At 45.6% G+C, this 24,279-nt stretch overlaps 1 protein-coding gene across 1 annotated transcript in view; it reads left to right on the forward strand.

Moving 5' to 3' along the window:
• The window catches only part of ENOPH1 (enolase-phosphatase 1), a 32,812-nt gene that overhangs the window by 4,202 nt on the left and 4,331 nt on the right, over window positions 1-24,279 (forward strand). Inside the window, exons 2-5 of the mRNA XM_080797223.1 lie at window positions 14,724-14,825; window positions 16,195-16,397; window positions 19,607-19,739; window positions 21,966-22,089. Of these exons, the coding sequence (XP_080653349.1) occupies window positions 14,724-14,825; window positions 16,195-16,397; window positions 19,607-19,739; window positions 21,966-22,089 (562 nt within the window). The remainder of the gene's footprint in view (window positions 1-14,723; window positions 14,826-16,194; window positions 16,398-19,606; window positions 19,740-21,965; window positions 22,090-24,279) is intronic.

A 24,279-nucleotide genomic window follows, 5' to 3' on the forward strand; every position in this document is an offset into this window, starting at 1 on the left:
TCTTTAAAAAATAAAAAAATATATAAGTTGTGTATATATACTATTATTATTGTTATGTTAAAATTTGCAGATGAAATTAAAATAATAAATGTGAACAAATGTTTTATTTGTTTTATTCTTTTTTTTAAGATTTTATTTATTTATTTGACAGAGATCACAAGTAGGCAGAGAGGCAGGCAGAGAGATGGAGGAAGCAGGCTCCCTGCTGAGCAGAGAGACCGATGCGGGGCTTGATCTCAGGACCCTGAGATCATGACCCAAGCCAGCCGAAGGCAGAGGCCTAACCCACTGAGCCACCCAGGTGCCCCGAACAAATGTTTTATGCTCTCTTGCCTTACCCATTGAATCCTCTTGCATGCCCCCATGGGGCCACCACTTGAATTTTTTCTTTTTTTTTTAAAGATTTTATTTATTTACTTGAGAGAGAGAGAGAATGAGAGGGGGGAGAAGTTCAGGGGGAGAAGCAGACTCCCTGTGGAGCTGGGAGCCTGATGCGGGACTCGATCCTGGGACTCCAGGATCATGACCTGAGCCGAAGGCAGTCGCTTAACCAACTGAGCCACCCAGGTGCCCCCCACCACTTGAATTTTATCTGTGGTGTTGTAGTATTTATTTTCTGACTTTGTACATTGTATTATTGCGGTGTTTTTAGTCTGTTAGCCTTTGTAATAACACCGTCACTGGTCTCTGCGGTTATCTTGTCAGGAACCTTCAGCTACTGTTTCTGTGTTTGGAGAAAATTGTCCTCTTGCTTCTGAAAATACTCTTTAATTTCGTGGCTTTCCTGTTATGTGTTGACACGTACATGTAACGTACATGCGACGACAGTTGAGGTAGTTCTGTCCCACCTTCACTGAGAACCCTGTATCAGCAAGTAATGATTCATTGCCACTGAAGAAAATACAGGGCTAAGTTCCTGTGAGCCTCTGGTCACAACATTTCTGGGAACTGATCAGTATGTAACCTTGTCTTGTATGTGTTCCTGTTTCCCTTATTTAATGTCTATTATTGATTGATTAACATTGATCTCTCAGCCGTGGTACTGGGACTCCGGCTTTAATGAGGCCTGTGTAAACACACGTATTTTCTCTGGCCCATCACAGTTTCTTGAGCCAGGAACACTAGGCAGAGCTTCAGCATCTTGCCTGGGGGCCATTTTGAACTGCAAAATCAGCAACAGAGGCACAAAATGCTAAAAATACGGCACTAAATAGACTTTGAAAAGGCTGCTTGTTTAAACCACGAGAGGGAAAATAAGGCGCATGGTCACGTTGTGCTGGGAAGGGTACAGCGAAGTGTTTGCGATGCTTGCCACCATGCACATGTCCTTATTTTTAAATGATCAGGAAAGTGCAGCACATATTGATTTTGGGGTTACAAATAAATTTGAGTGAGTAGGAGAATTTGCAAGTATGGAATCCACAGGTAACGAGGATGTGTAGTGTAGAGTAGTAGTCACCCCATGGGCTTGGACACTGTACAGGTCAGGATGAGCATTCTGGCTCCTCTCTGTGTGTTTTATGGCAAGTTAGTTAATGTATCTGAATGAAGTACATATTTCCTCAGCTGTAGTGTGGGGATATTTACCTCATAAGGCTGCTGAGGACATCTGATGGGTGCTTAGCCCTTAAAAAAAACTTCGTAAAATGAATGAATATGTTTGCATCGATAGTTCATCTACCATCCCAATAAATCTTGTTAGAGGAGGTGGGCAGGAGACGTGTTTCTCATTTATGCCTTAGGAATACTTTATGCTTGAGAATAAAATCTTGGTAATAACTGAGAAGATCCCATTAACTGAAAATATGGATCTGATTGGGATTTTTGCTCCTAAAATATATTAAGTGGGGCATGGTGGGTCCCCTAGCCGAAGGTTCTTTGTATCTGTGCTGCTCAGACTTGAATGTATATACAGATCATTTCGGGTTCTTGCTAAAACAAAGTTTCTGAGTCAGAAGGCCTGGCATGGGACGGGATGTGGAATTTGTCACAGGTGCCCAGTCATGCTCCATGTTCCACACTCTAAGTGTTTAGTCTTCGTGCAGATTTGTAAGTTGCACCTGTGTGAGGGCCTGTTAGTGCTGCTGTTCTCTCAGAGTTCATCTGGCACCATAAAGTAGACCGAGCAAGAGAGTATAGATGCACTAAGGAGGTCTGTCAACGTTAATAGAGCCCCAGCCTCTCAGAGGTTAAGTGAACTGTTACGGGTCAGTAAGGCCCTGTACGAGAGAACCACATGATGCCTAAGCCTGGTCGATAGACAACAGAGCGTTACGCCAGTGGCCATTTCCCAGCTTTAGCAAATCACCGGCCAGAACTGAACTGTAAAGTGAAAGCACCGTTCGTTCTTTTTTATTTTTATTTTTTCAATTTTATTTATTTATTTGACAGACAGATCACAAGTAGGCTGAGAGGCAGGCAGAGAGGTGGGGGGAAGCAGGCTCCCTGCTGAGCAGAGAGCCCCATGCGGGGCTCCATCCCAGGACCCTGAGATCATGACCTGAGCCAAAGGCAGAGGCTTAACCCACTGAGCCACCCAGGTGCCCCTGCACCGTTGTCCTTAAAGGACGAATAGAACATTAGCAAGGAGTTACGTGTACTTACAGGACCACCTAGATAGTTGGTTTAAATGTGTATTTAATTGAATGTGTATGTATAGTAGGCACCTGTGTGATAAGCCTTTGGAATGGTCTCCTGGCAGATGGGCGAGTGAATAGTGCTTTGCTAAACCTGTTGTGTTCGTGTCTCATGGTTGCCGTAACAAAATTACCACAAACTTAGTAGTTTAAGACAATACAGAATTTATCATGTTACACACTTCTGGAGGGACCACTCTGAAATGGATCTCACTGAGTTAAAATCAGGGTGTTGACAGGGTTGCAGAAAAATTGCCCTGCCTTTCCTACTTTCTAGAGGCTGCCCACATTTTCTGGTTCGTGGGCCTTTCCTCTGTCTTCAGAGCCAGCCGCATAGCATCTTCAGACCAGTCTCTCACTCTTTGAGTTTCCTACTTCCTTTGACCTCTAAGGACCCTTGTGATTGTATCAGATGCAACCACATAATCCAAGGATAATCTTCCTATCTTGGTCCTTAATTTAATCATGCCTACAGTACCTTTGCCATATAAAGTAACATTCACAGGTTTTGGGGTTTAGGATATGGATATCTGAGAGTGGGGAAATTTTCCCCTTTACCATACTTGACGAGTACAGATATTTCTAGCAGATCCCTTTATAGTTCTAGGCTACATAGGAATTAGAATTTATAATGGCTCTACTTTTGTTTTGAAATTTATCATTAATGGTGTTAGATGCAATCTTAAGATGTGGCACATTTTTTTTAAGATTGTGTTGGTATGGGGGTTGGTAAAGGCAGTGTTTAGGGGCTGGACTTTTAGTGAATGAGATATTTGGCAAGGTTTTGATTTAGACTGAAGGGAAGAAAAGATCTCAAACTAAACTTTCTAGGTTAGAAAATATGAATTAAACAGACAAATCCTTGATCTTGTAAATAATATTTATTTGAAGTAGCAGATACCCATTTAATTGAAAATCAAAATGATAAAGATTTTAATTTCTATTTATTTGTTTATTTTGTTTATTTTATTAACATATAATGTATTATTTATTTCAGGGGTACAGGTCTGTGAATCGCCGGGTTTACACACTTAACAGCACTCACCATAGCACATACCTTCCCCAGTGTCCATCACCCCACCACCCTCTCCCTCCCCTCCCACAGCAACCCTCAGTTTGTTTCCTGAGATTAAGTCTCTTAGGATTTATCTCCCTCCTGAGCCCATCTTGTTTCATTTTTCCCTCCCTTCCCCCCACAACCCCCCATCCTGCCTCTCAAATTCCTCATATCAGAGAGATCATATGATAATTGTCTTTCTCTGACTGACTTATTTTGCCTAACATAATACCCTCTAGTTCCATTCGTTGCTGCAAATAGCAAGATTGGGGGGGGGTAGGTTGATGGCTGCATAGTATTCCATTGTGTAATACCATATCTTATTTATTTATTTTTAAAGATTTTATTTTTTCACTCATTTCTTTCTTTTTTTCTTTCATTTATTTAAAAAAAATTTTAAGTAGGCTCCATGCTGGGCCTCCAACGCAGGGCTTGATCTCACAACCCATGAGAGCATGACCTGAGTTGAAATCAAGAGTCAGATGCTTAACCAACTGAGCCTCCTAGGCCCAGGTGCCTGTCTTTGAAGATTTTATTTTTAAGCAATCTCTGCACCTAATGCAGGGCTCGAGATCAAGATCTGCACATTCATGGACTGAGCCAGCCAGACGCCCTTGGATTCCCTTTAAAAACATAATCCTGCTTATATACTTTCCTGGTGTTTAATAATCTTTTGAGATATATTTTATGTTAAAACACTTTTAGAAATGGATAATGTATTCTTAATTGTTTAATGACGGTTGTAATTTACTCTTATGGTCTTTCATAGTTTAGCAGCATATTTTAGGGGATAATAATTGAGAACTGTTGAAGTTGACATTTCTTTTTTTTTTTTTCAATATTTTTATTTATTTGACAGACAGAGATCACAAGTAGGCAGAGAGGCAGGCAGAGAGAGGAGGAAGCAGGCTCCCTACTGAGCAAAGAGCCCGACTCGGGGCTCGATCCCAGGACCCTGAGGCCATGACCCGAGCCGAAGGCAGAAGCTTTAACCCACTGAGCCAGCCAGGCACCCCGAAATTGACATTTCTTTCTTATGAAAACTTGCTGTGTTAATTTTATGGTCTTTCTTGGAAGAGAGCTTGTGTTGTCTGATAGTGTATCCCAACTTCAGTTAAACATCCGTTTGATAAGTATTGCTTCTAATGTTTTCAGCACTGCGAGGTATGTGATGCCCATTCTGCCCTCAGTAGGAAACTGCTAGAGGACAACTGTCAAGGTACAGCGAACTAGAATTTTCCTTCTACCTGTGCTGCTTATTTTTGACCCCAGTAACTGCAGCTGAGTCATGTTTCCGGTCTTTGTTCACTCTATGAACTTACTAGGCTTTTTCACCTGCAAGAATGAGGTTATAGGATCTGCTGTGCTTATATGGCAGTGATGAAGGTTAAATGAAGTGGAATGCAGAAGCCTTTGAAGATGGCAAAGCTCCATTGAAACACTGATTATAACGCGGAAGAACCAGACTGATACCGACAGTGCTTGTGAAGAGTCAGGAAGGGGGACCTGACCTTTAGTGAAAGCCACCTGCTCTGCGGTTTCCCACCATGGTTATTTCCACCTCTGCTCTTGTGGCCCTCGGCAAAAACCTGGTAAAAATGAGACGCACAACGCGTCTAATCTCAATCCGTGGCAGCTTTGGAAGGGCAAGACCGTCTTGATAAGTAGCTGTGGGTTTGCGTCCCGTTCCCCCAGACCTCCCCATTGCTTAGTACTGTTTCCCAAGGGGAGACAGACTCAGCGCGCTGTGTGACGGGGCTTTGTTGATTCAGGGAGAAACGAAGGGAGGAGCCTTTGGAGAGTCACTGTGTTGGGTCTGAGTATACCAGGTGGATGGAAAGCCCCACTGGCCTGAACTTCGGGTCTCTTACTCTGGAACCTTCTGTGGCATAGCACTTGCAGGATCTTTCCTTCCTTCTGTCACATTTATTTGAATACCTGTCGTGTTCTGCTAGGGATCCACGGTGCTTAAGACCTAGACATCACTCTCACGGAGCCTTGTAAGGAGGACGATGTCTGCACCGTGGCACTCCTGTGTGTTTTCCTGTGGTTTACGAAGATTCAGCTCCTGAACTTGAGTGAGCAGGGATTTCCAGTTCCCCGTCCCTCTCTTCCGTTGCCCTCCGTGCAGCTGAACGGGCCCGTCCCGGCCAGGCTCTTTCATGCTGCCCTGTTCCTCCAGCTTGGAAGGTAATCCTTTTTGTCCGTCCCAGTGCAGGTTGGTTCCATGCACTCATTATGTGTAAACAATATTTATTGGGCTAGGCTGTGGCCATGCAGAGCTAAGACTTGCTTCTGCTCTCAGCGGACTGTGTTTGAGCAGGAATTTTCGAGTCCTCTCCCCTTTCTGCAGGGCCTTGCATTTGCCACTGCGGCACCTGCTGCCTTTGGGGTTGTAATTGTGTCCTGTCTTCCAGCAATGCTGAGAGCTCCTAGTGGACAGAAACAAGCCTTTTTATTTTTTTAATTTATTTAATTTATTTTTTAAAGACTTTACTTGCGAGGGAGAGCACGACTGGGGAGAGGGCAGAGGGAGAAGCAGGCTTCCTGCTGAGCAGGGAGCCTGACACGGGTCTCCATCCCAGGACTCTGAGATCATGACCTGAGCTGAAGGCAGGTGCTTAACCAACTGCACCTCTCAGGTGCCCCATTTTAAAATTTTAATAGCAACTGTTTAATTTCCATACAAGATGGGAAGCCTGGTAGGTTATTAGGGTAATGGCCTATAAGTATGTAGTTTAACTTTGTACATACGAGTTAATTGGGACCCAGTACGATCTAAAACATAGGAATTCAGGACCAAGGCATTCAGCCAGTGCTTGGTGATGGTGCTGTGGTGCCTTCCAGAACGGGCACAGGCCGGGCTGAGGTTCAGGATGGCCTCTGCTATCTGTGCTATTCCAGATTTTCTCAAGGTGCTACTTTATTGTATCTGAACAACATGCACTTTAGCCGAAGTGTTTCCAGAGTGACGTTAGGATTTTCATTGATGCAACATTTCTAAACCTAGAAGTCCAAAGGAAGAAATCAACTAAAAATGGACATTAAAAGCTACGAAAAAGGGGTGCCATGGCTGGCTTAGTTGGAGGAGCGTGCAACTCTTGATCGTGGGGTTTGTGAGTTTGAGCCCCATGTTGGTGGTAGAGTTTACTTTAAAAAAAAATCATGAAACATAGAAATTTTATTCACAATTAAAATTAAGTTAAAACACTAAATATATCTTTATGGAAACTTGTATCTGTTATTTTGTGGATAGATTTTTCCTCAAAATAATTCATGCTTGTTATAAATTACAAACATTATAGAAGAATATAATAGTGAATGTCTCCTTTTGTTTCTGTCACCCAGAGATGACCATTAAGAATTTGGTGAACATTCCTTTTGATTTTTTCCTGTGCATACAGTGATTGAGATTATTGGAAAAAATGTCCAATCTACTCCCCAAAAGGCATCAGTTATATAACCTTCACTTTTTAAGTATATGTAGGTAGGCGTCTATCTTGCTCGGATAAGCTTGTTTTCTTTGTTGTTGTTTTGTTTTGCTCAGATGAACTTTTTAAGGACATCCTGTATTTAGCTCTGAGAAGTCCTTCCTTGTCTGATGATTCTTAAAATTTTCCATTCTTACAGCTTACCCCCATGCTTCACTAAAGGAAAAAAAGGCTTTTTTTCTAATAGTAAAAGCTTATTTTTGTGTAATACTTTTGATTTTCGTATTTATTAACTCTTAATTTTCAAAATTGGTTTTGTAGGAGTCAGAGACAGGGAAAGCCAACGCCCTGGCAGCCTGTTGTACCTAGTTCTCCATCACCCCTCTTTGGAAAGAAATCCGTGTTTCTGAAATGGAATCCCCCTCGAAGAGGTTCCGGGAGGCCCCACGAGGGCCTATCCTCAGAGGCCCTCATGGGGCCTCCCGGGACCTCTTCACGGGGGATTCCATTTCAGAAACACGGATTTCTTTCCAAAGAAGTCTTTAATGCCGAAAAGGGTTCTTTGTCCTCTGGGCTGTGCATGAGGGTTTCATTAACTTGATTTTCTTTTCAGTGATTCATTATGTGATCTTCTTGCAAGTTCCTTTTCTGAAGTCTAGAAAGTGTGGGGTTGACACCCTTCCCTGAGTAAAGAGAGACTAAGACATGTCGGTTGGATACTAGTGGTCATCACTACAGTGGGACCTGGGTGAGACTTTGGAAAGGACCCGGGGTCAGGCCGCTGTTTGGCAGTTCGCGTGCTGTGGTCCAAGAGGCTGACTGAGTCCCCTGCCGGGCCTTGTGTGGGTCTAAGTCATTGTAGGTTCGTTTAAGCTCATTAGATCCCTGCAGCGGGATGATGAAGCTCTGGAATCTGGCATTTCGAACTAAAAAAAAAGATCTGATTAATAAACTGTTACCATAGTCTGTTAATATGTACTTAACCTTTATGTGCTTCTGTAAAATGGAATAATAGCCCTTGTTTCATAAGGTTTTTATGCAAATTGAAATGATTTCATTAAGACCATTCATTCATCAATTCATTGAATAAATGTGGAGCGCTTGGTAAGGTCAGGGAGAAAGTCCGTGCTAGAGCTGTGGATTCGGGGGTCATCAGCAATAGATGGTACTTAAAATCCTGAGATTAGGGGCGCCTGGGTGGCTCAGTTGTTAAGCGTCTGCATTCGACTCAGGTCAGGATCCCAGGGTCCTGGGATCCGGCCCGCGTTGGGCTCCCTGCTCTGCGGGAAGCCTGTTTCTCCCTCTCCCACTCCCCCTGCTAGTGTTCCCTCTCTCGCTGTATGTCTCTGTCAAATAAATAAATAAAATCTTGTGATTAGATGAAGTCACGGAAGATCAACTATGGGCAGAGATGTGCCGGGAATGGTAGAGGCTCAGTGAATGTTGGCCGTCACGCCCACTATTACTACACTGCTTGTGTTATTACTACGATTTATTAGAAATGTTACAGACTTGTCAGGTGAACTGAAATGTCTCATTTTTCTTAGTACAAATGTATTTGAGAGCTTTATTAGAAGTTTCTGTGAGGCTGTCGGGGTCCCGGAAGGTTGGGCGATCGCAGTGAGTGCTGCTCCCCGGTCGTCCGTCTGCGGAGCTCGATAGGCTCAGGCGTTGGGATTTGATAGGCCTGGATTTGGGTCCTGCCTTTACTTTGTATCAGCAACGAAACCTTTAGAACCTCAGCTTCTTCGTGTGTTCAGAGGGGTCACCCTGCAGGGACGGCAGGTGGATTCAGAAAGGGGATGTCAGGGTGCCTGGGTGGCTCGGTCGGTCAAGCTTCTTTCAGCTCAAGGCATGATCTCAGGGTTATGAGCGCTCTGAGCCGGGCATGAAGCCTGCTTAAGAGTCTTCCTTTCTGTGCCCCTTCTTCCGTGCTCGCTCTCGCGCTCTCTCTCTAAAAAAATAAATTATCAATTCCTTCCCTTTCCCTTCCACTGCTAAGGGCTACGACTTCAGGCCCATCAGGTTTCCTTCTCTGAAACTCCAACGATAAGGGTTACTGTCTCCCTGTGCCTGTTTTTTAAATCTTATCCCAGCTATTAGCCCCTTGTAATGATAACCTTTCCTTGTGTGATATGATTCATTGCAATTAATTAGATTATAGTTTATCTTTTTTTAAGTAGTTTAATCTCCTTATTGGGATTTAGAAGACTCTTTTTTCTTATCTGGCAATGCATTTATTCATTCATTTGAATGTACATGATGAAATCTCAGACTTCTGCTTTCAGAGAGGAATGGTTACATCCCTGCTTACGGCGTTGAAAATGGGGACACCAGAATTACAGTCTCTGAGCCCCTGTGGCCCTATGTAGAAGTGAGAGCACCAGACTTTTGGTAGTTCCTAGTATGGTCTTCAGGAACGATATTTAAGGAGCAGTTTTAATCCCACAGCTGCTGAAGCTGTCTAACAGATGACAGGAACCACTCCCGTGAAGTTGTTAATTCCCATCTTTGGAAGTGTTCAGGCAAGTACAAACTTCCAGTTATAAAGTAAGTAAGTTCTGGTATGTAATGTACAGTATGGTGACTTTGGTTAATGCTACTGTTACTGAATATATGAAAGTTGCTAAGAAAGTGTATCTTAACAGTTCTCATCACAAGAAAAATTCTGTGTGGTGATGGATGGTAATTGGGCTTATGATGATGATCATTCTGCAGTATTGTATGTACCTGTCCAATCACTATGTTGTGCACCTGAAACTGATAGATGTCAATTATATCTCAATTAAAAAAGAGATTATACACTGTCACTGCAGAAAATGTGTAAGCAAAAACAAAACAAAACCTTTGTTTTGAGAACCTTTGCAAATCGCCATGTTCCCCTTGATTTTGTTCTGCCGACTAGATAGTCCCCAGAAGGGGATTATGCTGTATATTTGAAACCTGTTTAATTTCTTACTTGAGAATGTAATTTGTTTCTAAGACCCATCAAGCCACTTAATTTTCCTTTCCTTTTATCTTCTGAGATTAGTAGAAAAATAGTAGTCCAAAGAAAAAATTATAGTCTACTAATACTGCCTTTGTGTTGTTTAATTTTCTGGCTAAAAAAGTTTTATTTATTTATTTTTATTTTAAAAATATTTTATTTTATTTTAAAAGATTTTGTTTACTTATTTGCCAGAGAGAGAGAGTGCGTGCACACAAGCAGGGAGAGCAGCAGAGACAGAAGCAGAGTCCCCACTGAGCAGGGAGCCCAGGTGCTTCTTATTTTATTTTCAAGTAGGCTCCACGCCCAATAGGGGCTTGAGTTCACAGCCCTGAGATTAAGTCTCATGCTCTACCCACTGAGCCAGCCAGACACCCCTGGCTGAAAAAGTTTTAAGTTCTCAAATACTTTAAATCATTTGTTGTACTGTGTGGTTCGTTGGAAGGCTTTTATTTATTTTATGTTATTTTACTTTTAAGATTTTATTTGTTTATTTGAGAGAGAGGAAGCATGAGAGGAGAGAGGTCAGCGGGAGAAGCAGACTCCCCGCCACCAAGCAGAGAGGCTGTGTGTGACTCCATCCTGGGACTCCAGGATCACGACCGGAGCCGAAGGCAGTCACTCAACTACCTGAGCCACCCAGATGCCCCATTGGAAGGCTTTTAAAATAGTTTCTTTAAATAGCTATACTCTAAGTATTTCTCATTACCTTTTTATTATCCATTTTCCTCAAAGGAGACTTGAGTAAACAATATAGCGACTGTTTTATTCTTATTGATTCTGTGACCTTTTTATTAAAACAACCTCTTGACCATAAAGCAAATCCAAGTGGACTCCTAAACATTAACGAGGCAGCTTCCTTAATTAGATGTTCAGAAATGTTGTGGCCCTTACAGAGCCTTGATGGTGCTCTTTCAGAAAGCCACCAACTGGGCTTCGTGGGGCCGTGTAAAGTGCTGCTTGCATAGTGTCCCCTCCAGCATTCGGTGGAAATACTCTTACTTGGTTCTGTGGCCTTTTGTTATGTGTACTACTAAGCCGTACCAGTCCTTTAGGTGCCTGGGGGACTAAAAATATTTCGCGTGTTTATAGAACCCTAGGTTTATTGCAGCATGTTTTTCATACTGTAGTATTCTGAAATTACCCATAAATGGATTATGACTGAAGTTAAAACATCTGTCATCACAGTTATTTCTGGAATTACTTTTAAAGCCTGAAAATGTTGAGTGGGCAGCGTTGGGCAGTAAGCTCTAGCTTTACTGAATCTATTTTTAGAGCATTCTCGTATGTTGTCACAGCACATGTAATTCATATAGTTATGGCTTTTTGAAAAGCAAGCGATGTGAAGGCATTTTATTTATTTTATAAAATAGGTTACTCAAAAAGTATGCTGAAAGAATAGGATGAACTCTTAATAAGTTAGTTATCGGCTGCATATACCTTTATATGATGCAATAACGCTTACTCCACTGAGGTCCAAGTCAGCTGACACGTCTCCCCCAGTGAGTCCTGACGTTCTGTGTGTTGTGTATGAAGTTCTGCCCCCGTTGCTTGTGTGTGTGTGCACTCAGAGCAGTGGGCACTTTCATGTCTAGAGGGAGGAGGCAAATTAGATGATCAGGACTGTGAACCTTTTCCTAAAAGTTCAAAATTGTTTGAAACCTTGCACCCTGTATTTCTCTGAGTCCCCTGAGGACAGAGGCTGTGGTTCATAACTCTGTTACCAGAAGTCTCTGGCGCTCAGTGGGTCCTCAGTAAAAGTTGAACGTATGAGTTCATCGTACTTGTGATTTATCCTCTGGGAACTTTGCTGCCATCCTTTGTCACTCAGTTTGGGTCTAAGGTGATCCTTGCCCGGTTTAAATGTTTGTGCTGGAGAATGTAAGTGGCAAGGTCTAGGTTCTGTCTACCGTGTACCTGTCTGTCTACTTCTCTCTCTCTCCCATCACTGCAGTGACCTTGCTTGGGATTACCGTTTCCATTCAGCCGATGAGGAGACCGAGGCTCAGAGAGGACGGGTAGAACACAGCAGTACAAGGCAGGGGCGGACCCCCGGCCTGGCGTCTCTACTGCCCCTCTCTTCTTCCATAGACATGGAGGACTTGGGCTCCGGCCTTCAAAGGCTCTTCGGAAACTGTTCTTGGGACCTGTCAAGCTGGATTAGGAAATGGGGCGTTGTGACGCACAGAGGAGTGTAGCTCTGCATGCATTTTTAGAGCTTTTGCATACTTCAGCTTTTCAGATTCTGGGAGGCCCTGAATCTAACCAACAGTCCCCAGGAAAGCTTTCAGGTGTTGGAGAATGGGGGGACAGTGGGAAACAGGATGTCAGAGGAGGATGACCAAGCGGGAAGGAAGCAGGTAGAGGGTGAGGGGTCAAAGCTGACTTGTTTTTTAACTGCAAAACATTTTAAATAAGGAAATAGACAGATTAATGACCGCACACCTCCCACGAAGCTTATTAGGTTTTATACTGTTTTGTTTCAGATCGTAAGGAATGAAACATTACAGCTGTAGCTGAGACTCTTGAGTACGTCTCGGGTGGTGGGAGAGGGCTGTTTGTACGCCAGCGTTTCTGTTCGTGTGTATAATTTAAGCGCGCTGATTCTTAACTGCTGTATACTGCTCTCGAGTAGGAGTGAATACACCCGAGTTTATCTTCTCTCTCGCTGGGGAAGATTTCGGTTGCTCCCGTCGATTTTGTTACACCCAGGACTGCAATAAACATTTTTTTACTTTCCTCTTTGTGCACGTGTGTTAGAGTCTGTCTGTGGTGCGTGTCCAGGAGAGGCCTGGGTGCGCGTGCACAGAACCTTCAGGATCTTCCTCTCTTCTCCGACAGCGCTCTGAGCGGGGCGCCGCCTGCCTTCCGGCCCGAAGGAGGGGATGAGGGGCACAGTGTAGGACACGATGGGGAAACCAAATCTTGAAAGAAAACCTGGGCTCTGTCAGTATCGGAAAGGGAATCTCTTGCAGAAAAAGCAAGTGCCAGTCTCAGCTCTTCGTTTTCCTTCTTTGAGATCAGGAATGAGTTTTTATTGAGCTTAAACAAGGTGGTTCTGCCAGGTCCGCCGGGCTCCGCTGGGTGCGCTCGGGTCTGCTGGACGATCGTGGCGAGCTAGGAGCCGCGCGACAGCCAGCGGACTGGGGGGGCTTCTGTGTCCCTGCTAGCGCAGGCGAGATTGCATTGTGAGGAGTTGTGAGGAGAGGTAGATGCTTCGGCCCTGCTCTTTATTTATCTTTTCTGTTGGAATGCAGCTGACACCCAGTATCCTCTTGGTTCCGGTGTGCAGCATAGTAGCGGGACGTTTTACACACGTTAGGCAACGATCGCCACACCAAGCTGCATCGCCGTCCCTAATCACAGTTCTTCCCTGTGTTCCCTACGCTGTACTTCGTATCCCCGTGACTTATTTATTTTAGAACTGGAAATTATAAAGGGCGTTCAGTGAATACTTGAATAAATAAGGGAGTGGATGAGTTTAAGTAAACAGACTTCTTGAGTTCAACTTGATCATAGAATTCTCCTTAAACTGGCAGGCCTCCTCTGAGGTGTACACTTGGGGTCTACACTCCTGGCGTACGTTCCCGTGCTGGGTTTTTAGACGGTTCTTGCTAAGACTGTTACAGTCGCCATCCTCTGGATTCGTACAGCGTTCCGCTCCTGCTCGGCTTGTCACTCCTGTCGCACCACGCCGCAAGGGTGGTTTCGCGGGCCATGCTCCTGTCCCCCACTAGATTCGTAACCTCACTGATGTATTGTGTCTTTCCAGTTCCCTTTTGCATGCCTCACTAGTAGACACTAAAAAAATTATTGAATGTGCCATATTTGATTTGAAAGGATCCACATGCTGAATTGTAAGTAAATAAAAATTTTGACGTTAGAGAGCTCACCTTGCCAACGTATGGATTACCGACAGGGTATTTAACTTTGAATTATCCTGCCCACCACTGTCTTGTAGGTAGTGTGACCACCAAGAAAGAATCGTGGTGATCACATTTTTTTTTAAGCATTTGCCCTGCGTGGACACCATTCTTCCAGCCGAAATTTGAGCTGTGCACAAGTGCTGGCTTGTGTGTATCAACACTACAGCTCTGAGCAAGGTGTACTTGAGTCAGCAGACTCTCTGTAAAGGGCTGAACAGTAAATGCTTGGACCTTGCGGACCGTGCGATCTTGGTTACAGATACTCCACTGTGCCGTTTGTGGCCCCAGGGTAGCTGCCGATGCTGTAAGCAAGTGAGTGTGGCCGTTTCCAGTAATACTTCATTTACGGGGGCGCCTGGCCGGCTCGGTCGGTGGAGCATGGGACTCTTGATCTCCAGGTTGTGAGTTCAAGTCCCACACTGGGCATAGAGCTTCCTTAAGACACAAAAACAAAACAAAAATCTCCATCTACAGAAGCAGGAGGTAGACTGGCTTTGGCCCATGGGCCATGGTCGGCTGACTCTTGACCTAGTTCATTTGTTTCTCTAGCCACAGCAGAAATTTTTGTATTTGCCATGTAGGTTTCAGGGGCTTACTTGGCACAGTTAGCAGAGACGAGATTGTTGAAGAACATGATCTTGTGCAGATGACTAAAGCTAACTCTTGTTTTTTAACTTGTTTATCCAGGACATTTTATTTCCTTACATCAAAGAAAATGTTAAAGAGTATCTGCAGACACACTGGGAAGAAGAGGAGTGCCAGCAGGACGTCAGTCTTCTGAGGAAACAGGTTGGGACATCGCTCTCCCATTGCTTCCACATTCCCAAGTGTCTGAGACTTTGAGGATGCTGGGAGACTCAGATGTGCTCCGAACACACTGGAAACGAGCGCCACGGCTTCCTGGGGCGTGGGCGGTGTGGCGGCTTGCCTGCTTAGGGACTCACAGCACGTCATTAAACGGCCAGATCGTGGCAGTTACTGTCTCCACAGTTGCCGCTCTTTGGAGCCATTTTGATTGCATAAAGCTGTCATTTTAAAAAAATTAATTAATTGGTTATTTAAAATGTCATGTATTTTTAAAACTAAGCTTTTTCTGGTCGTGTGCAAGAGGTTTTGTGCCGACTCACCACGTTTTTCAGTACCGTCTCCCAGTGATCCTCTAGTCTGTCCTGTCTCCTGCACAGCCCTCCCAGGGCCTCGCCTCCACACAGCCCTGCACACCTCGCATCCCGCTCCCACCAGGTGCAGCCTTCGTCTCCTGTGCCGTTCTGCTCTGTCCTCTGGCCAGCTTACAGTTGGTCTTCCCTTCTGCATTCCACGCTGTAGAGCTCCGGCTTGCTTTCTCCTTCAAACTACTTCAGTGGCAAAGATCTTACACGCTGTGCCGGGTGAACTCTGACAGTTATTTTCTAGTCGTGTTCTACGTTGAACAATGTGGAATGTTCTGGAAATGTTTTAATGGTTGGGAGTTGGGATTGGAAATATACCCTTGGGGCCATTGGGTATTTGGGTTTGTTAAATGTTCTAGGTGACTCGGGGTTCATCGGAAACACTCCCCTCCCTTAAGCTTTCTGTTGTCTCAGTTCTTGTTACTGAAATTACATATTCCCCCGTTATAGTATACATACCGTTGGTCTTTAGAACCTGGACATATGCTTTGTCAAAGCGTCATTGTTCTAAGCAGCTGGTAGGTATTTTGGGCAAGAGGAGGAAAACTGCAAGATACTAAAAAAGAACCAACCCCAGACATTGCTTCCCTAGCTTCTTTTCATTGAATCCCAGGCATAAGTGAATTTCGCTGACATTTTCTTTGTTTCTTCCTCGATTCGTTATCGTGCAGAGAAAATGATCGGGTTTAACCGAAGTCCTGGTTTGTTGATCCCCGTAAGTGAATCAACATGCCAAGTCTCACTATATCATTGTACCATTATATGCTGTCTCTCTCCCGTACAATGTGGATGCGAATTTATTCATTCTAATCCACTTTCCTTTAGGATCATTCCTATCAGCCCCCAAAGTGTAAGATACTTTAATTTGTAGCAGTGTAGGTGCCAGTGATAGCTGGAGAAAGCGGGTCCGCTAGGTTTTCAGGCCTCATTTTAAGTGATCTTTTTTACAGTAAGTAAGAAACAAACTTCATGTTGTTTATGACTTCAAGGCCGAAGAGGATTCGCACCTGGATGGGGCTGTTCCCATTCCGGCCTCGTCTGGCAGCGGAGGAGATGACCCCCAGCAGACGATCCAGGCCGTGGTGGACAACGTGTGCTGGCAGATGGCCCTGGACCGCAAGACCACGGCGCTGAAGCAGCTGCAGGGCCACATGTGGAGGGCGGCGTTCGCGGCCGGGCGCGTGAAGGCCGAGTAGGTGCTGCGCGCGGCTCCGCGCACTTGGCCGGCCCGGAAGCCCGAGACGTTGTACCTGGTCCTCTCTGCCCAGTGTTAGTTGTGTGATTAGTCAGATAGATAAAGTCAACCTTCTTTTTATTTTTTTAAGACTTTATTTATTAGAGAGAACGAGGGGGTGGGCAGAGGGAGAGGGGGAAGCGGGCTCCCCACTGAGCAGGGGAGACGCTTAACCGATGGAGCTGTCCAGGCGCCTAAGCCCCGGCGCCTATCGCTCTTTTTATTTGAACAAGCAAGTGTTTGTTTTGTTTTTTCCAAGGCGGGGATAAAGCATTCCAACCAGCTAAGCTCCCCATGGCGGCATGCCTGGCTTTGTGGGATGGTGGTTGAGGACTTGGATCCCAGTTTATATATATATTTATTTATTTATTTTTAAAGATTTTATTTATTTACTTGACAGAGATCACAGGCAGGCAGAGAGAGAGAGAGGAGGAAGCAGGCTCCCCGCAGAGCAGAGAGCCCAACTCGGGGCTCGATCCCAGGACCCTGGGATCACGACCTGAGCCGAAAGCAGAGGCTTAACCCACTGAGCCACCCAGGCGCCCTTGGATCCCAGTTTAAAACAGCTCCCAGGAAAGGGTGACTGAGCTCGGTCACATTGGTCTTCAGCAGGCAGCGCTGTCAGGCTGCTTCTCAGGGCTGTCGGTTTTCCTGCTTTCTGCGCTGCTGGAGAAGGAACGATGCTGTCAAGGATTTATATGTCATCTTGGGGTCATTCAAAAGTGTCAGCAGTGCCACTCTGTCCTGTGCTGGGGAGCAGCCTCCACACACCCCTGAGTCTGGGCTGTGGTGTTCCCCAAAGCCATCCTGCCCAAGGAGACTCGGAGTCCTGTATTGCTGAGGAATTCTTTCTTTCTTTTTCTTTTTTTTAAGATTTTATTTTTAAGTTAAAAAAAAAAAAAGAGATTTTATTTTTAAGTAATCTGTACGCCCAACATTGGGCTCAAATTTACAACCCTGAGATCAAGAGCCCCTGCTCTGTTGACTGAACCAGACAGCGCCTGCCAAGAAACTCTTACCACAAAAAAACTAATGTTGTACTGTGTGGTGATTAACATAATTTAAAAATGCTTTTTTTTTTTTAAGATTTTTTTATTTTATTTATTTGACAGATCACAAGTAGGCAGAGAGGCAGGCAGAGAGAGAGGAGGAAGCAGGCCCCCCGCTGAGCAGAGAGCCCGATGCGGGGCTTGATCCCAGGACACTGGGATCATGACCTGAGCCGAAGGCAGCGGCTTTAACCCACTGAGCCACCCAGGCGCCCCTACATAATTTAAAAGAAAGAAAGAAATCCCCCTTTTAAAAAAGATTTATTTATTTATTTGTTTGTTTGACAGAGGGCACACAAGCAGGGCAAGTGGGAGAGGGAGAAGCAGGCTCCCTGCTGAGCAGCGAGCCTGTTGTGGGTCTCCATCCCAGGACCCTGCAATCATGACCTGAGCCAAAGGCAGATGCTTAATGACTGAGCCACACAGGTGCCCAAAAAGAAATTAATTTTTTTTTTAAAGATTTTATTTATTTATTTGACAGACCGAGAGAGCACAAGTAGGCAGAGAGGCAGGCGGGAGAGAGAGGAGGGAGCAGGCTTCCCGCTGAGCAGAGAGCCGGATGCGGGGCTCGATCCCAGGACCCCAGGGTCATGACCTGAGCCTAAGGCAGAGGCTTTAACCCACTGAGCCATCCAGGTGCCTGAAAGAAATTCTTGATGAGACACTGCCACTAAGGATTTTAGGCCATTGCCTGATGCACAGCGCGAGACCCAAGACTACTTCGAGTTGCTGCTGTATTTTTGTTTTTCTGTCAAACGAATCACACTTCCTCTATGTACTTCACAAGGGGCTTCCACTTTTTAATATATTTTTTTGAAGATTTTATTTATTTCTTTGAGAGAGAGAGCACATGCAGGGCAAAGGGAGAGAGAAGCAGACGCCCCGCTGAGTGAGGATCCTGACCCCGGTGCTCAATCCCGGGACCCCGAGATCATGACCCAAACTGCAGTCAGATGCTTGACTCTGACCGACTGAGCCAGCCAGGCGCCCCGGGGGGCTCCCACTCTTTAAAGGACACGTTAGGATTTCAGGATAGGCCAGTCGTCTGGGAATATCCGCTGGTTCAGTGTGTAAGACACTAAAGGCTGGAGTTGAGGGAGGATGCTTGAGCTAGTCAGTCCTTCCTTCTCTCGGACGGTTTCTTTAATTATGAAACCAAGGACTGGAAATAAGTTACCTTTGACCTCTAAGCCCTGAATTGGAGGAATAACAATCTGCAGATTCAGCATGGAAGACGCCCGTCTCTGTGATCGCCACGTAACGCACAGAATAACCCACGGTCACGCGTGCTGGTTTCAAAGTAGTCGACCTCCTCCCTTCAGTCCGTGTCCTCTAGTAAGCCGTTCGATCCAGTAGGAGACTTCCCTGACATTTTCCAGTTAATCTGTTAAAGATGACTGGTTGCATGTTCCAAGTTCTTGTGCTTCTCTTTTCACTTTATTTCTGCGATAATTCTACCACCGAGTATGGAAGAAGTTGTAGAACCGGGAAGCAGGGCTCGTGTCAGGAATCAGAAAAGCTAGACACCGTTTGCCAATTAGCTAATGTGAGATGGTGCGGGTCTCGTCACTGATTTGTTATGTCCTTTTTTTCTGTATTTTAGAAGTTTAGGTTTTCTTAGTTCTCAAGAAAAGAATTCCATTTTCTAGCTGGTTACATATGAATAGCTTTGAACTCTCAAATGTTTTTCTTGTAATTGTTTGGGAGCAGATCTTTTTAAAGGCATTTCCTTGCTTTCTGAAGGCACACTGGACATAACAGCCTCTTGTCATGAATTTCATCGAAGATTACATAATTGTTACATACTTTTTTGAGTTCTTTGGGAATTTAAAGAAGCACTTTATTTCATCCCTTATTTGTAATCATTTTTACAGTTGTTAGTGTGGCGGCCTGTCAAAGACTATTCTGTGCACCTGTATTGTTGCTTCTAATCTGCTGTGGTCTTGGAACGCCAGGGACAAACTTGGTAGGTCGGCAGGAGTTTGCAGTGTCCTGGAGGTGCTTCTCATAGCGACCCTTTGGGCTCAAATAAAAGAAACTTGGTATGGCTATTTTGACTGGCTTTCATCAGGCTAGGTACCGTGTTCCTGCACTTGAACTTGATGGTCTTTCCTCTAGGTTCTTCGAAGATGTAGTTCCAGCAGTCCGGAAATGGAGAGAGGCTGGAATGAAGGTGTATATCTATTCCTCAGGGAGTGTAGAGGCCCAGAAGCTACTATTTGGGCATTCTACAGAGGGAGATATTCTTGAGGTAGGTTACCTGATTACTGTTTTTCTGACACTACCAAAGCATGAAATAGTGAATCTTAAAGGAATATCCTACGGTTATAAGCCAAGTCAACATTCAGATCATTGCGTGGATATATGCCAAGCAGGTGGTGAAGAGAAGTGGGACAACTGGGGAGCGGATTCGAGGGAAGGGTGGGATGTTTCTGTTGTGCCAGTCTTGGCATCGGAGCTTCTTCTTTTTTTTTTTTTTTAAATTTTATTTATTTATTTGACAGAGACCACAAGCAGGCAGAGAGGCAGGCAGAGAGAGAGAGGAAGGGAAGCAGGCTCCCCGCCGAGAAGAGAGCCCGAATGCGGGGCTCGATCTCAGGACCCTGGGATCATGACCCGAGCCGAAGGCAGAGGCTTTAACCCACTGAGCCCCCCAGGCGCCCCGGCATCGGAGCTTCTTAAGCTGCTGTGAATAACGAGCACCAGGGGAGTTTGTTAAAAGTGTAGATCCCTGGGCCGTGCTTTCTAGCAAATCTGCATTGGCAGGTCTGGCAAGAGGGGGTCAGGAATATATATATGTGTATGTAATACAGCTAGTGAGACATGAGCTGGCTTGTAAATCAGCTGTCTTGCCGACATTAGAAAATTGTCAACTCGGATAAAACTAATGGGCCATTCTTTTGGTTGTTCCAAAGAGCCGGTGAGCGGTACGGTCGTGGTACGTACCCCATCCAGACACGTGCATGTACTTCTTTAACGAAGCGGTGTGCAGGGTCGTTCATTTGTTCCTGGCACTTTGGAGAGAGAACAGGTTTTATTTTAGCAGAAACCTCATTCTCCTGTGAGGGAACTGGGTGTGGAATGTTGAGGCCACCTGTTACCTTTCTTGTAGATGAGAAAATGCCTGCTGGCTCCTCTGTCCCACCATCCCCGCGCCCTCTGGAGGACAGGGCGGGCACTGGGAAAAGGGAAGCCATTTAGGACTTGAAGAAATGCCGACTGACCGAATACAGGCTGAACGTAGTGATGTGCACTAGGTCACCCAGCAGCTGTCTTTTAAATAAATGTTTACTGAGCCTCTGCTGGGCACAGAGAACACTTTGGCTTCGGAGGTGTCCTGTTCTCATTTTAGTACTTACGTGTGTTTTATCTTAGTTTAGGTCAAATATTAAATCAGGAATACAACCCTTTAAAACCCTGTATTGGTATACAGATACGCGTATCTCCTGAAAGAGATGTAAATGACTCTTGTTCTCTCCGGTAGAAGGACAGTAAGGTGATAGTAGATAATACACAATAGTTACTGAATTCATTGATAAAAATGTACTTGCAGGGCCCCTGGAGGGCTCAGTGGGTTAAGTGTCTGCCTTTGGCTCAGGTCATGATCTCAAGGTCTTGGGATCGCGCCCCGCATCAGGCTCCCTGCTCAGCAGGGAGTCTGCTTCTCCCTCTCCTTTTATTCCTCCTCTGCTCGTGCTCTCTCTCTCAAATAATAAATAACTTTTTTTAAAAAAAAAAGATTTTATTTATTTATTTGACAAGATCACAAGCAGGCAGAGAGTCAGGCAGAGAGAGAGAGAGAGGAGGAAGCAGGCTCCCCCGCTGAGCAGGGAGCCCGATGGGGGGCTCGATCCCAGGACCCTGAGATCATGACCTGAGCCAAAGGCAGAGGCTCAACCCACTGAGCCACCCGGGCACCCCTCAAATGATAAATAATCCTAAAAAAATTTACTTATATACCTCTAACTCTTGCCTGACAAAATAGACCAAAATCTCAAAGGTCAGCAGCAGAGAAAGAAAGTTAAGTAGCAGTTTACTAATGAGGCAGGTTAGAGAAATCTGTTCTTCCTAGGGTCAAGAGGACAATGTTCGGGACCTATAATCAGGAGTGACACCTAGTCCAGTAAGTAATTTGAGTGCAAATAGGGTTTTAAGGATACAAAGTCAAGCATGTATATTTTAAAAGATTTTGAAGATAAAATTAACGCTAATCAAAGAAAACCAAGTAAATTGTAGCATGATTTTATATACGTTGAATTGGTAGTTTTCTTCCAAATGTTTATTTCTGTAAAATCTTCCTTTATTTTCTATAGATAGCCTGCGTCGTAAAGTTCTCTTTTAAGCAGACATTCAGGGATTATTTATTGAGGGGATGAAGTCACTGTGATTGTTGCGTATTTCAGAGCAGGCGAGGAGAGACAAAGGGTCAGGTCGCAAGTGCATTTGTAACGTCGATCTTTCCTTGCCCTGTGTACAGCTTGTTGACGGGCACTTTGATACCAAGATCGGACACAAAGTGGAGAGTGAGAGTTACCGAAAGATTGCAAGCAGCATCGGGTGCTCCACCAACAACATCCTGTTTCTGACAGACGTCACCCTGGGTGAGTAATCCCACCCCTTCTGTTGTATACTCCAGGGTAGGCGCTGAGCCTTGCCCTGCACACACGCGGCCTCGGTGAAGGAGGTTTGTGGGGAGCCTTGAAAAATGGAACAGGTTTATAAAAAGAAGCCGTGGACCAGCCGGTCCATGTTTCTCTCCATTTCCCCATCCTGGGGGGTTGTGTGTGGGCATGTGGCGCTGGAAAGACTAGATCTTCTCGCTGGAGCTCTGTCCACGGCCCCCCACCCATCCTCTGTACACACGTACACACAGACGAGATGGCAGAATAACGAAGGACAGTTTCAGGGGTGTCACTGGAAGGAGCTTGCAGGCGAGGGTGTGAGGGTAGGTGGTGGTTAGCAACCTCAGGTGGACCTGAGCATGTGTATCTAACAGCAGCGATGGGAGCTAAAAGCCAAAAAAGAAGCAAAAAGCTACAGGAAGGGAGAATTCCCTTTTCCTCTTTGTTGTTCTGGTCGATGAGCACAGCCCCTCAGTGAGCGGGAGCCTCTTCTCTACCTTCCCTCAGGTGATCTCAGTCCCCAGACACCCCCGTGCTCAGAGCCTCTGGCCTTGTTGCGCTTGATTCACTGCTGAAAGGCGGACCTGTTGCCCCCGCGGGGCCCTCTTTGTCACTCACGGTGCGGTGGCTCACGCACTGTTGCTGTAAGGACTGAATGCGGGCGGCGGCCTGTACTCGACTATATTGGTGATTTAAGTGAGTTCAAGAGCACTTTAGACCAGATGTAAAACGGCCACTCCAGCTCTCGTGTGAGATGTAGACACTCTAGAGGATTCCAGCAGAAAACCAGTGACTGAGGAAGCCGGCAGCAGCAGGTGAAGAGGTAGCGGGTGCTGGTGGAGGACCGGGCGCTGCTTCTCCTCGGAAGGCGTCTGCCGGGTGAGGCTTTCCCGCACCCCCACCGGGCTCCGGCCGCGGACGGCTCGCTCATGGTCCGTTCATGCAGCTCCCGGGGCCCTGTTTTTGGTGCGTTCATAATCACGCTGGTATTTGAGGGCACTGCTTTACGTTTGTGTTCCTCCTGCTTGTGTGGGATTGTGAGTTGCAGCTTCCGTGTACCCCAGAGCAGGACTTGGTGGACCGCGCAGCTGCCGTGACACAGGACGTCTGGGCCTGCCGGCTGGGGAACGACACTTAGGCAAAGAGACTGAGGCCTCGGTGCGCTCCCGCCCGGTTGGCTCCGTGTGACTCCTGGGCCGGCCGGAGCCTGTAGGCCATCTCCCTCTCCCTGGTCCTTCCTGTCGTGTGGAACTAGAGTCGCCCCTGCCCACCGGGACTTTCAGAGCCCAAAGGCAAATCCAAGCTGCTGACAGAGGTGCCTTACCAGAGGTGGTGTGTCCGAACTGGGATCTTGCTGTGCCGCTGTCCTTTGAGCTTTTGGTTTGTTGTGTGGGGCAAGAGTTAGAGGTGTATAAGCAAGTACTGAGTTGCTAAGTGGTTTTAAAAAAAAAAAATCTTAACCAGCGCAGAGATCATGTAATGCCTTCAAAAAGTGATAATAATGTTTTCTGGAGAAAGAAAGTCTGAATTTTACCTGGCATACAGTAGACATTCAGTAAGTGTTAAAGTTCAGGCCTTGGTCAGTGTAGACTGAAAGCTTTGATCCAGGTAGATGGTACCAGATCACGCCACTTGTTATCTTGAGTTTTGAAAACTCAGCAGATTGTGTGTCTTACATGTTTTGGCTTGGGTCCAGAGCCCAAGGGTTCCTACGAGACTGTTGTCTCAGTTTTCTGCCTCCTGGGGAACTTAACATTTCCTTTCAGGCCGCACTGAAGGAGAGGAGCAGACAGAAGGACGCACGGACACGCGGCTTCAGGGTTCCCTGTGTAACCAGGTAGCCGGGCCACGTAGATGTACCATGGCCGAGCATCAGCCTGGGCAAAGCCATTTCACTGGGCCCCTGCCCTGCACTGTAAATATTTGCCTGTCTTATTCCTCTACAGAAACTTTTGCCAATTCAAAGCTATGATATACCCTCCCTTGCGAATGGCTTTTGGGGACTTAGAGAGGTGGGGTGAGGGGATTGCTTTAGAGAGGCTCAGGGTGTGAAACACAGCAGTCCCTGTGACGAAGGGTAATTAGAAGACCTTTTACTGTGTTTTCTTCTTAGGGAAAGAGCTAGGCCTTGCCCTGCCGAGGCTAGCTGCTTTAATCTGTGAATTGCTT

The sequence above is a fragment of the Martes martes genome, assembly GCF_963455335.1.
Source record: "Martes martes genome assembly, chromosome: 2".
Taxonomy (NCBI): Eukaryota; Metazoa; Chordata; class Mammalia; order Carnivora; family Mustelidae; genus Martes; species Martes martes.